General features: G+C 35.7%; 1 protein-coding gene across 1 annotated transcript in view; it reads left to right on the top strand.

Moving 5' to 3' along the window:
* The first annotated feature begins 4472 nt into the window (after positions 1-4472).
* The window catches only part of LOC150083138 (short stature homeobox protein 2-like), a 135401-nt gene continuing 125429 nt past the window's right edge, over positions 4473-14444 (top strand). Inside the window, exon 1 of the mRNA XM_090378403.1 lies at positions 4473-4635. Within this exon, the coding sequence (XP_090234529.1) occupies positions 4473-4635 (163 nt within the window). The remainder of the gene's footprint in view (positions 4636-14444) is intronic.

The following is a 14444-nucleotide window of genomic DNA, read 5'->3' as shown; positions in this document are numbered from 1 at the left end:
TGTGTGTGTGTGTGTGTGTGTGTGTGTGTGTGTGTGTGTGTGTGTGTGTGTGTGTGTGTGTTATGGAGGTTTAATGGCGCATAAGCTGCTGAGGCTATAGTGGGCCCAGCTGAAATGTAAAATGTACCAAAAGCTGCAGGAATATCAGGTAGGTGATGGCCATTTCTGATTTTTGTTCAAGTGTTTGAAGGATGGACGCTATGGCTGTTGCAAATTTCCTGATCACGGCTTATGGTTGTTATGGTTGGCAATAAAGCCTTTTCCAAAATCTTTAAGAGATGCACAAGAAATATGCTTAATCTGATCGAGTTTAAATGAAAGTTGCTTTTTAGGGACAGGCGGACCTTGTAGCTGTGACATAGTGACAGTTTTATTTCCTTTTTTATTTTTTAATATTTTATTTAATTGTTAATTAGACGTAATTAGCAATTACATGACATCAGTGCTGTTATACGTGTTGCAAGAGTTATCACTGTAACTTTTACTATTATTATTACGGATTGCAATAAAGATACACACAAATGTGAGTATCTTTGAAATCACATCTTTAATCTTTTAAAATTGCTTCGCAATTTTTAACGTCCTAAACTGTTGACAGGACAGTAAATAATGACAGTGCAGCATCCAACCATCAATGCACGTTGAAAATCTAAGTTCCGACCACGGCATATATAATAGATTCTGCGCGGGCAGACCAAGGAGATTTATGCAGATATGTCTGAGTAGACACACATGTGCGTGGGCTTCTTACACAGTGGCAGAGCAGTAACTAAGTATTCTGCACTTAGATGAATATAAAAATTCTGCCCCTCCTAGCTCCCTTCCCACAATAAATAAATAATGTAAATTTGATTAATTAGATTTGAATCATGAAATACTAAAAAATGCGTGCTTATTCGTTTTTAAAAGTAAAAAAAATACAAAATAAATAAATATACACTGAGTGATCACTGAATTATGACAACCCTATGAAAACTGAATGCGACCCGTTGACCACGCGAGGTACGAGAGTGCGCACTTAGTCGACCTACGTAGCATAGATAAGGTATCAGTGGTTCAGTAGGTAGTCAAATTCCGAGCGTGATGGGTAAAAGTAAGGATTTATCGGACTTTGATAAAGGACAGATTGCGGATTCTCGGCGAGCTGGTGCCTCGATTTCCCAAACGGCTAAACTGGTGGGGTGTTCGAGAGCCGTCGTAGTTAAAGTGTACCAGGACTGGCGTCAAAATGGTCAAACAATGACAAAACTGCGATGGTCAGCGAAAGGTTTCTGTTAGAGGTGAGCGCCGAGTTCGACGACTCGTACAGGCGAACAGACGTAGCAGTGTTGAAGAGTTGACTACCCAATACAACATGGGCCAACGCTCGGGCTATACCAGCAGATGACCCCTACGGCATCCTCTGCTAACCAAGGTTCATCGGCGTAAAAGACTCGCTTGGTGCAAAGAGCATGCAAGTTGGAGGTTAGAAGACTGGAAGAAGGTGTGCTGGTCGGATGACACACGTTATTTACTCCACACCGTGGATGGTCGTGTACGGATTTGGCGTCAACAACATGAGGCTCTTGATCCATCATGCATGGTATCAAAAGTGCAGGCCGGTGGAAGCAGTTGTAAGGTGTGGGGCATGTTTCACTGGCAGGAACTTGGACCCCTGGTGCATGTGGAACAACGTATCAGTGGTCTCTGTTATCGTCAACTGCTTGCTGACTGTGTACATCCCGTTACTTTACATTTTTTCCCGAATGGCGATGTCTTCCAAGATGATAATTCGCCGAGCCATCGGGCACTTGAAGTACTAGGTTGGTGTTCATCATTCAGTGATCACTCAGTGTATATAAATATATACTTATATTATTTTTAAATCATATGTTTTGGTTTTGAAACGCTCAGGAGAATTGTCCTATCCCCCCCCCCCTCCTATCCAGTTACAGTTCGGCGTGGAGGTATGTACGAATACTTTTGGTAATGTTTTTAGCATAAACATATCGGTGAGATGTTGTTGTTTTGGTGTTTATTGGCGCATTGATATATCGTTGGGATACAAAAACGAAAATTTAACTAGGACTTGATGCAATTACTTAATTTTAGGATGATATAAATTAACACATATACGCACAGACACACAATAGACACAAGATCTGAGAATATCTAAGAACTCAGAACTAGCACAGTTCGATTAGCTGTGCTAAGTTCCAAAGCAACTAAGGCTATGAGGCATCAGTGTATTGTGCCTATAATTACGTGTATTCTTTCGTCAGCTTTCTGGACAAAAACGTGAGTTTCCGGGAGGGAAAACCATGAAATCCTTTCCGAGACCAACTAACTTAACCACAATGAAAAAAAAATTCCATAAAGAATTGCTTAGGAAATCAAACTCAAGCCTTTTCTGCAGGATGTCCAGGATTTTGATTATAATCATTTTGCTACCCGCGAGAATGCTATAGATGAAAATAAATAAAGCCCCACCTGATTTAAGAATAAATTCCTTATTAATTATTGATTATAATAAAATGAATTCTTTCCTTTCTTTAAAACAAGAAATTTTATATTTTGGCTATTCACTATCTTTTTAGAATAATTTCAAAATATTACTTTACTTATTAACACGATTAAAGACTTAACGAAATGCAATTCCTCTGATGATGAGAATGCGAAATTATTATTGAAACGCACTTGCACAAAAAAGTATCTTAATTTTATTAATATACACCATTGTTCTTATTTCCTCAGGCTCTCGTGCCTATTATCCCACTTATATTAAGGAAAGAAAAAACGTCCATCTAGTAGAACGCGTAAAAACAGCATTGAGTTTAAATAAAGCGCACTTCTACACAAAGAATCTAAACATTATATACAGAAGAGTAACTAATCTTAAAGTATTACCATGACACAGTATCACCAGACGATGGGTGAGTAAAAATTATTAAAATTATAAATATCATAATTTATTAATTATTGTATTAAAAATACAGCTAAGTATTTCTAATCTTATATAGCTACGTTTCTTTTCCTTTTATTTGCAAATCTCTCTGAATTATTAAAGGCATATTTTCAATAATATCAGTGTTCTTTCGTTTGTTTTAATTACCCACAATTTATATTAAAAAAGAGCAGTTATTGTTAAAAAGGCAGTACTGGTCTACCTTCAAAGCCAGGGGAAAGCAACTAGCAATCACAGTCGAATCTTTTGTAGTAAATTATACTCAAATATTTAAAAAAATAATAAAGTGGAATTTAACAGAGTTCGGTGTTCCATAATGTGATTTTTATGACGCTTGCAATACACCACCTCACCGTGACTCCACCTTATGGTAAAAATGTATCTTTTCGCAATGAAATTACATTTAAATTCAAGATAAAACAGACCTTTCAGTTTCCATGTCTGGTTTATAATGTCAAATGTAATAAGGCAAAACACTGTCATGTTCCATTAAATTTAAAAGAAAATATCGAGTATTTTGCGACCCAATTTCACAACACGTGGAATTTCACTGGATTCCGAAACGTAATTTAAGAATCTTGATTCGCTTTAAAATATTATTCTTTTTCTGCTATTATGGTTCAAATGTAAATACATTCAAAGCAGAAATAAATATTTAATAAAAGTTATTCTTTCAATTGTATCTAGAAAGATTCGCAATTAACGCGATGCTCATTATTTTGAAACGATAAAGGGTAATCGCAGCTTATTACTCTTAGCTGGAACACTAATATAAGGCGAAGGCAAACATGGAGGTATGTTCCTCTCGCAAAATATCGTCAAAATAAATCACTTACTTACCACTTCCTTGGTCTGCCTGTTGCGACATGTCTGTCACCTAGAAGGGTTAACAACACTCACTGACGACATAACGAAAAAAAAAAACCTCCTGTCTCGGGTGACATGAACTTGGATTACCAAATCAGGGCTGAGGGCGCTAGCAGTGCTGGTTTCCTGGCTCCGGACTTGGTGGGCGGGGAGCAAGCGCGCGGTCTTGCTGGGCCTAATCAGATTAGACTCTGCCTCGTGTGTCAGGGCAGTATAAAACTGGCGGTACGACTAGTGCCCGGTCGCTAGCAATCGTAGTCGACAGACGTACAGAAAGTCGGTCATCATCGGAAACAGACTAGCTACATCGTCCGTCACGAGAAAGCACAAATCTGTCACATTTTTCGATGTTTCCATACTAGCAGGTCGAATGGACTTTTTGCTGTCATGAGCATGTAAATACAATTTCTCATAAGGAAGGAGTGTTACTGGATTAAAAGATAACTGTGATAATATCGGACTGTCTACTGGCAGGACACCCGTCAGGCCAAGTGTAGACTGTTGTTTGTGTGGAATTATGGAACAGTTAACTGAGTTCGTTTCGAAGTCATTCATACCGGAGCGGTCCGCCACTTCTACGTCTACGATCCCGCATTTACTCTCTGTTCGTACAAATCAACGTTCTTTACATAGCGTGGTAGATCGGCTTTCGGCTCCTCACATGTACTCTAATTTAACAACAGGAACAACGCATCCTTCTCTGTCTTTAGCCTCCTCCATAGTGCTTCCTGCAAGGCCGGGGAGTGGGGACACCTCGTCTTCTTCGAGTGTGACTACCGACAGAGAAGAGAGGCACAAAGACGGAGAATCCCTTATCCCACAAGGTAACCCATTTCTATAAATATGCATCGAAATATGTTTTTTAGAAAATGTGTCCTCATTTCATGGTTTTTATATTCCCATTCCAGCAAAAATGAACAGGTGATACAAGATTCGTATAGTTTACTCTTGAAGTTATAGATGTTTATTGACACCCATCGCTAAGAATATCCTTTCGGGACATAGCAGTTTTTTGACATCAAAATCAACTTTTCATAAATTAAACTTTAAACTTGGATTGTGCAATATATTAAACCTGCGGCAATCAATGGTTATTTTTGGCTGTTGTTATTTTCAGATAATGACAGGAATGAACTATTCACGAAATATAAATGAATTAGTTTTCACTCAGAAATATCTTGATAATACTATCTTCGATTTTAGCCTAATTGAATTTAGCACGAAAATATAGAAACTATTCTTAAATATGAATTGCATCTATTTATAAACTCCTCTTGTGCTGTGTCTGCGTTAATAACACTCATGTCCCCCCACCCACTGCACCCCCAAAAACGTAAGGAGGTATAATACGGAGGAAGGTATCCCAGCAATACCAGTTTCCCCTGTAAATGATGCTCCTCTGTAACACCTCGAAGTGCATGAAAAGCCTACGGTTAAGGGGATTACGAGCCAAACCAGAGTATGAATTACAATTACAACTTTTATATATATTATCAACTCCCCCTCCTTCAACCCCAGATTTTACTATTTATTGAAGCCTATCACGTGCAGTAAATAACTAAAATAGAATTAATCTTAAGTAAAAAATATTCTAGTCGTAATAAAGTGTTTCTTCAAGATTGTTCTCCAAAGCAAAATGCAGCTTTACTTTCTGCTTCTTCTCAAATTTTTGTATGAATAATTTTATCTGATTTTGCAGTGTGTACATTAAATTGCTAAATCAATAAATTCTATCTTGTAGCTATATATTGTTAATTGTGCGTTTTTAAATCTTAAAGAGACAAATGCTCAGTAATTTTAATTAATCTTAAGCAGACAAATCTGTGAATTTATCGAAGTATTTTCTTTATATGCGTATCAAATGTAACTAAATAGCCATTCCATAGAGGGGAAACTGCTGAACGTTCAGCAGTTTCCCCTCTGCATATAGCACTATGGGACATATATCTTTAAATACATTTGTCGAAAAGAAAACACACATTTCTATAAAACAGCAAGTTTTAGTCAAATAAATATAATAAAAGTGAAGAAAAGAATTTAATATCTGAAACAGGAGAATTACGGAGTTCAAGTAAAGAAATATGGAAGCGCTGCCTTCTAGTAATCTCATTACAGGAAAAGGACATTTAAACTTGTATTTCGAGCCTTTAAAAATAAAGACTTGAAATATAAGAATATGAAATTTCCAAGACTGCCACTAACAGAGCCAAGCAGAAGAGAAAGCTAAGCCAGAAGAAGATCATTTTATACTCAGCTAAAGGAGCTGGAGAATAAATTTTGGATTATAGATGCACTGAAAAAGAAAACAAATTGCAAAATGAACAAAATGATTGAGATTTCAAGGAACAGCACAAATACTGTGATTTCGTCAATGGGATCAGACATGAAAAGATTTACTGACACGGTCCTTTCCTTTTTAATATTCAGAGAACAAGGAAACTAAATATTCTTCGAAACTAGAATTAAATTATATAACAAAATTTTATGAAGTACACGAATTCAGATCGGCTCACACGGTTTTTGTTTTGGGTTTTTGTTCAGAGTTTAATTCATATTAAAGAACAGCAAGGTGTTAAGGAGAAAATGAAATGAAACCATATTATGAGTCTACACAATATATGAGGTTTGGCTGACTAAAAAAAAGAACATTGCTCAGTACAAGACTTTTAACGTGAAATCTCTAAAAATTTGCTTGGTATAAGGTTTTTGTAGAAAGCGACAAATGCTGCGGTGAAAGCTTCCCTTGGAAATGCTTGGGTAAAACTGAACAGTCAGAAGAAGGAAGTATTAACTGCAACAATCAAGAATATTGAGGTAGAGGAGAAGAAACTAACTTCAGCCAAATCAAATTATAAAAAGACGCCACTAACAACACGCTTAAGTAATGTTCTCGACCCAAAAGACTTACACTTCACAAAGATTTCCTCTACACAGCAATCTAACACTTCCGCAATGTTTTTTTCATTGTAAAGACTTCCTCTATGCAGCATGAATTCTCAGGAATGATTCGACAAAACTGATGATAAAAAAAGCGGCTATCATCTCCCAAATCATGAGGGGATGCCATGAAAAGACGCATAACAAAGCAATGGAGAGACAACATTACGATATTAAAGAGCTTTGGACCCTCAGAAAAACTAACAAAAATATCTATAGAAAGCGACAGTGAGCGTAGGAGATGATGTCAAAATTTTTACTTGGAGATATAATAGCAAGTTCTATTATTACTATATCTAAACAGACACACAATTTTCGAACTCGCATTTCATTTTATCGAATATTTAGAAGCAATAAGGATAAGTCCAACAATTGTAAGTACAGAATGTGGGATGATAAATGAATATAATCTGTAACTATGAAAGAATAAAATCGTAGAAATGATCTAATGGGTAGCAAATAATAATCAGATTTATATATTAAGAGGAGGTATTGAGCGAGTACATATATTTACATAAATTTCTAACATTAAGGGATAAAAAGCTCCTACTGGTTATTAATAAAAACCTGAAATGGGTCTCCTAGTAAAATAAATATGGAAATGGAATGCATAGCTAGCAAAGATGAACTCTCTTTATAAATGGCAAATGCTTGTCAAATGCTTTATAACGTCCTTAAATATAATTTTTTTCTAACCTGTATAATATAATGAGAATAAAACAGAATGTAATTTTTATTTTGATAAAGTACAAATATTTGAACACAACATTTTAGAGTGAATAGTTTAATTATCCTTTAAAAAAGGATACAGGATTCCAAATGTATGAAGCGTCTTCTATCGGGATAGATGGATTTAGACTTATAGTATTTCATGCCTTTTTGGGTTCCTTCCCCCTAAGTAAAAATCTAACCAGGAAAAGGCAATGCGCCAAATAAAATGCGTTTGTTAGATGAGTATACAGAAATCTAAGAAGGCCCGACATCTGTCGAAATTGGTAAGTTTTTCAGCTAAGAAACTTTAAAAATCCTTTCAAAAATTCACAAAACGAACAAACAGCACTGGTAGCGAAGCAAAGTGCCTTCGTTATATAACTCGTTAGATAAAACCAAGTTGCCAAATTTAGGCTGAACATTCAAGGATGAGAACTGTGACAGAAATGCTTTTAACCGACTCGGAAGTCGGTTAAAAGCATTTCTCACAGTTCTCATCCTTAAATGTTTCTCTCGCAGTTCTCATCCACCTTTGCAGTTACAATAAAATTCGGAATCTCGCTTTAATTCGAGTAAATAATTAGTTTAAACTTAAAAATGCCTGTAGAGGCTTGTGGCTGAAACTCAATTACAGGCTAAAATTTGACTAGGAATTTTATTCGATATAATCATGAATTTGAAGCAGTGTGCTATCAGTAACATCTCACAACGTTATAATTATGATGTCCAAAATTAAGTTTGAATTAATGTTTATGTAGGACAGTTGAAACTAGTCTCGTGTTATTGAAAATAGAAGATGAAAGCATTTTATTCAAGTTAAGACGTTTCTAAAATAACAGCTATGCATTGCTGTTACTGAAGTTGCTATATAAATATATCTATTAAAATTAATATTCTTCGTTTAACTGAATGTGTTTGATCGAGTCTTCCTAACTCTAAATACTGAATCTTCACAACGATAATGATCGTGTTTGTTTTCATAAATAATTTTGTCGCAATATATGAATAAAAATACGATAATTTTCACTTTATTTTATACAGATATTTGAGATAAAATAACCTAAAACATCGTATAAAGGAAAGCTTGCGATTTAACCCAAGAGAAACTTGGAAGAAGAAAAAGAGGGGGGGTTAAGGATCAGTTGTAAAGACGAGAAATATATGAAGGGAAAATGATATGTGTAAAACTGAACGCCATATTGGCATTGTCACTTTGAGTTTGGATTAAGCGCCTTCCCCTTGGCCCTAATGGGTAACTTTCTCCCACAGCCCAAAGCACCAAGGTAGAACCTCCGCAACTGAAGGTGACAGCACAGCATTCGCCGTGCCGCTCGTGTCCTGCGCAGGGTAAGCACTGGGACGGCTATGAAGCACGCGCTAGGGTACTCAACAAAATAGGGAATAACTTTCAGGCGTTTGCATGTTTCACTATAAGGGCCCATTTCCGATATGCATATTGGATGGTCACAGGAAGGAGAAATGGCTTCTGATGTATATGGAGTGTTAGCGTCAGTCCCAATCAGAGTTCGGTCGTCTACAGGACCGCTCTCTTGTCCTACCTCATCGAGATTGCTGGCCGCAGCCTTCAATAGGGGTCGACAACACCAGCCAAGGGAATTAATATCTATGTATGCAAACGTCTTCTCGTCATGGAGGTGCGAAAAAAATTGGTTTGGCAGCCCCGCGAGTCGGCGGTGCCATGCATTCGTCGGAGGAGGAAGCAGAAACGTGAGATTTGGCGAGATTATGTTGTTTCGCCGTATTCACTCTTTGCGGCTGGATTTCGACCGCGCCGTCGGAAATTGTGCACGGAAGTCACACAACATGACAGCAGCTTACCAGGTCCACCTGGCGAATTCACTTTAAAATTCCCTTCCTTTAAGTAATGACACATTCGAGGAAAAATAGTGTAAGCGGTATACCATTAAAATATCCCATTAGTGAAGGTGTCTGTCCCTGACAGTTTGTAAGAGCAGCAAGATCAAGACCAACTGCCTTTTATGACTTTGCTTAGCAAATGAAATAAACCATTTAAGTCTTAATACAACGAACAGGTTCGATTTCCTCAGCAAATTAAGATATAAAAATGTTACCAACTTCGTACCTGTTTTTCTCTTAAACGCTCTCTTACATTTTTAGTATTTTATCCTGAGCAAATCCATAAGTGAAGATGTGCGTGGTTGTAGAAAATTATCTATTCTGTTTTGCGTTTTTAAATATGTATTCTAGAAAGAAGCCCGCGCTTATTCGATGTTTTTCTGTGGAACAAAATTAGTTGAATTGTTGAGGCCCGGAAAAACGTTCAGGAAACGAATATATTAAAATATGCAGTCATGATAACCTTAACTCGAATTTTGAATTACCTCCTATTCAATCAGAAGCATTATATAACATACAGCAAAGTAGATAATGCAATTTACATCGATTAATAATATTCTTTGCATTCCGATCACGTTGCACTTTTGTTTCACGAGACCAAATTTAAAAAAATTAACGAAGAATAAATCATTTCAGTTGTTGCTGGAAAGTCACTACATTTGACTGCCCAGCAACAACTGAAATGCAAATATTACACGAGGGTTGAGAAAACGAGAGCAGTCAAAATTAATTTTCATGAAAATTAAATATATATACAATATTGCGAAAAATTAACAAAGAACAATTCAAAAATATTGTGAATTTGCTGTAGGGAACACAAGTCAAGTAAATAAAGTTTACAAAATACGGATCCATCCTTGGGGAGACAAACTTGTGACTCATCTTTTGGGTTATTTGTCCTTTGGGATAATCCCATCGAATAACCCGAAACAGAAAGGGCGCCTTCTAGTTCAGTCTGACTGCTGCCGAAAGAGTTGTGTTAAATGGGCCAAATCATTCAAGATTTATAAATGAGCAAGGATTTCACTCAGTGATTTTCGCAAGTGCCAAGAGGCGCTTGTGAAGATCACTGAGTAAAACTTTTGTCGTGGCTTCTTATACGCTGAAAGACTTCCTCGAAGTCTTTCAGCATATGCTATAGGGTACAGAGCAGGCAAAGGAAGATTTATAAAAACTTCCCAACCCAGAGTTACAAATCTGCACGATGACAGTTTTCAATAAATATAATATATTTTGCGAAAATTTCGTGAAAACATAAAATTATACTGTACAGTTATTTCTCTTGTCTTTAACCGATTAAGAATTATTTTAAGGTCGCAAATGGCGGAAGCCGGGAAGTTTTGGTAAGTCCGCCTTTTCCTGCTCTATACTGCATAGCATATGCTAAAAGACTTCGAAGAAGCCATCAAAAAAGCTTCACTCAGTGATCTTCACAATATCTCAACATCAAGGAAAAAACAAAAACTTTCCTTTGCTGAGAAGAATGCGTGAGGATGTTCTGCAAATTTCTAAGTTCATAATATAATACATTTATAATGAACATATGATAAGTAATAATAAATATTTTTTATAATTAATAAACTAAGGAGCGGAAATAAGCTTGGTACATATCATTACTTTATCTCCTGCCGCAGGTGATGCAAGTTGCCCTTCTAAAAAAATAAAAATAAAAAGCAGTAGGTCTAACAGTCTCAGAACAGATTTCAATTATGGATTTAATGTGTAACAGTCCGTTTCGGATTTGCTGGGTGCGGGTGTCCTCCCCACCAACAAATTCAGTAGCAATAAAGAAGTGATAATCATAAAGACTTTTTAAAGGTAAAGAAAAATTTTAAAGACAAGCGTAAAGAAGATTGGATAGGGTTCTTTCAGACACTACAAGCACAGGCAAAAGTCTGGTCATATGAGATCTAAAGTCACTTTCAGGAGTTGATAACGTTCAAATTAGGCTATTTAAAAACTACTACTTTTCAAAGATTCTTTTTTTTATAGATCCGTTTATAATTAAAGGAGACTTTGTCAGTCTGAATTTGTTGAAAATCGTGCCATGTTAAGACGGTGTTTGGCAAAAATGCATTGTGCATTGCTGTTCTATCATAAAAGCGTAATGAAATGTATCAGTAATCTACCTCAACAAATACAATAAAATTAAACAAAATTCTTTTAATAATTTGTAATGCAAATAGAAAACACAATCCCACTTATCCCACCATCCTTTAAGTGCATTAAACCTGAATGAACAGAAACTTGAGGCTGGTCTTCAAGCCGTTCATGTTACAGCTCGATATTTCTGTAAGTGTACAAACAAATAGAAATCATAGACATATCGGCTGAAGAGTTAAGGTGTTTAAAAACGCTAATTTACAAACAGCAGCTTAAACGTTATGCGATTTTGATATGATAGAGAGATGCAACGTACAGCAATTAAGCTTCTTACATGCGACCTCATGTGATCATAAACTTTAAAATGCATAACTGCACTCACACATCACAATTCCAGTACATAACTTAGCATCTCTTTTTCTCCAGTAGGAGGATTCAACTCCCAAAAAACGTTTTTTCTTAAATTCTCTAACGTACAACCATACAAGATAATAATACTGTACAAATATCAAAGATACTCTTAGAGAATACCGAATTATTTCATTTTAAACTAAATAAAGCCCATTGTAAAATCTACGGTATGAACTAAAGTCAAATTAAATTGTTAAAAAAAAACAATTTATTATACACTGATGATGAAAAACATGGAAAACCAAACTGGTTGCTATCTTTTTAAGACTATTTTGAAAAGAGAAAAAGAGGAACAGAAGTCAGAGAAGCTCGAATGAAAACTCCAACCACCAAAATCTGTGTTCTATTATGACAAATTGTGTTGTTAATAAATGTAGACCGGAAACACGTTATTCGTACTGCAGAATTCACTCAAAACAACATCGGGTGATACAAGTATTTAATGCACGTGTTACACCGCCACTTACTTGTTTGGAAAGCATATACCTTCAAGGAGGCCTATAACTTTGTAACCTATAAATAAGTTTTAAAATATACAAACACGGAATATACAAACATTATAAGAACCGTAGACCTCTTCTTGCGTCTACCAACCACGGTGGTTGGTTGGGCTGAAGCTAGAGAAAGTTTTAAAATTGAGAAGGGACCAGATAAATAGTGAAATTGTTTCATTAAACTCTCAACATGCTTAATGATGGAGGTTCTCATTTCATATATGCTAAAATGGATAACTCAGTACCAGGAGAAGACCCTAAAAATTCTTCTTTCCGCAAAACTAAAGAAACTCAAATATTTGCACATGGTTAAAACAATCTTTGTGCACAATGAAATGTTCGATTAGTCCCCGCTCTCGACAATTAAGAGTAATGAATCTCCAATCGTAAACTAGGAGATTCATAAGTCTCATATTTATGGAAGAAATTGAACATGGTGTCGTTGTTCTTAGAGGAAAGACTGGTTTGTTTCCATTGATAATCATTTGAGAGAATCCTATCATTGTTTCACTAATGCTATTTTCCCTTTGCTATCGTTTCAGAAGGACAGCTTAAAATCTTGCCTTTATATTCCCACAAGATATTCCGGATTTTCTCCGATTTCCAGAAAATATTTATACGAATACAAATTAATCTGGTGTAGAAACGCCGAGGGAAAAGATCTGCAAGTTTTTCTCATGACCCACTAATCACTGAAGTCCAAATTCCATAGATATATGGCGAAAAATGGACAACAGACTAATAAAGATTATCGATTTATCCTCGGATCACATTCGTGCTTCCCGTGATGCGCTTGACAAAGATGTTATGGTTTTGCTGTGTTCGCAAAATGATACACAAAGTGGCAAATGTGTTGGGTGTAATGGACGACTTATGTTCAGTATCCCTATTATATTTTAACAGATCCCGAGGTTCGTCTCCTTCAAGAATAAAAAAGCATACTTTCATAATAAATTCATCGCGTGAGGTTCACTTCTTTTTTCAAGAAAAACACGATACCGTCTGATGCAGTTTGCTTCGTTACTGTACTGTTTTCTAATCGCTCTGAAGTTAAACTCTGGCAACTAATGTGCAAGGTGAAACTTATCACAAACTCTAAGGATCCAAACATATTTTAAAAATGAAGAAATATAAATAAATTAATATTTAATATAAATATCAAATATATTTATATTTAATATTTATATCAAATAAATGAATAATAGAAATATATATTAATAAATAAAATATATAAGCTTAATAATTCTGATTTAAATTTAATATTTTAAGGAATATTTATTGATCTCCTAACTGCACGCGAACAAAATATCTAATCCGAAACAGCAAGGTCTAGAGCATGAAAGAAGAACAATTTTACTAATCCAATTCTATCACTCTATTTTTACTTTTCACTCAAGGAGAATTAATATCTAGAATACAGAATCTCCTATCAATGGCCTATAATACGTTAGATCAGAAATTACAAATGCTGGCCAGTTGCAATATCCCTTATAGAGTATGTATGCATTTTGAGACTACTTTCTAGACTGGTGAAATTCGATCTCGATTCAATTACATTGATTTGTGTGGATTTTAGCGACCCACAGAAATCAGTGATGAATCTTTAAGTGTACATGATAAATCCATATGACGTCAGAAAATGTTGTTAACTCCTAATATGGAAATCAAGTAAGCTATAAAAGTGCTCACAATAACATCTCTACTAATTTCTAATCTAATGGCATAGAATATCTGATGGATTTTTTTGTATTTTATAGAATGCAACATAGGCATTCTAGAAGGTTCGAAGCAATGGAAGTCTATTAACAGGTGTCCTAAGATCTACTCTTCCCAACCAGTTGAATTTATAACCACCAGGCCTTCTCATCAGCCTTAATATGAAGCTCTTTGTGAGAGTCGTAGGGATGTCAAGAATGATCATACTCTATATTAGACGCCTGAATTATGCAAGACCAACTCCTCAGTTTTGGGCAGTCCAGATCTCGATATTCATTCTTGAAAGCAAAGGCGTATTTCTCAAAATGCCTCTCCAAAAGATTTCATATAATTCCATCGAGTACAATAGTATGTACGAGTATGTGCATACCGTATATACATAC

Source organism: Mastigoproctus giganteus, chromosome 7, assembly GCF_048544385.1.
Source record: "Mastigoproctus giganteus isolate SK-2022 chromosome 7, ASM4854438v1, whole genome shotgun sequence".
NCBI lineage: Eukaryota > Metazoa > Arthropoda > Arachnida > Uropygi > Thelyphonidae > Mastigoproctus > Mastigoproctus giganteus.
Note: the sequence above shows the minus strand (reverse complement) of the source record. Positions and strands in the feature narration are given on the sequence as shown.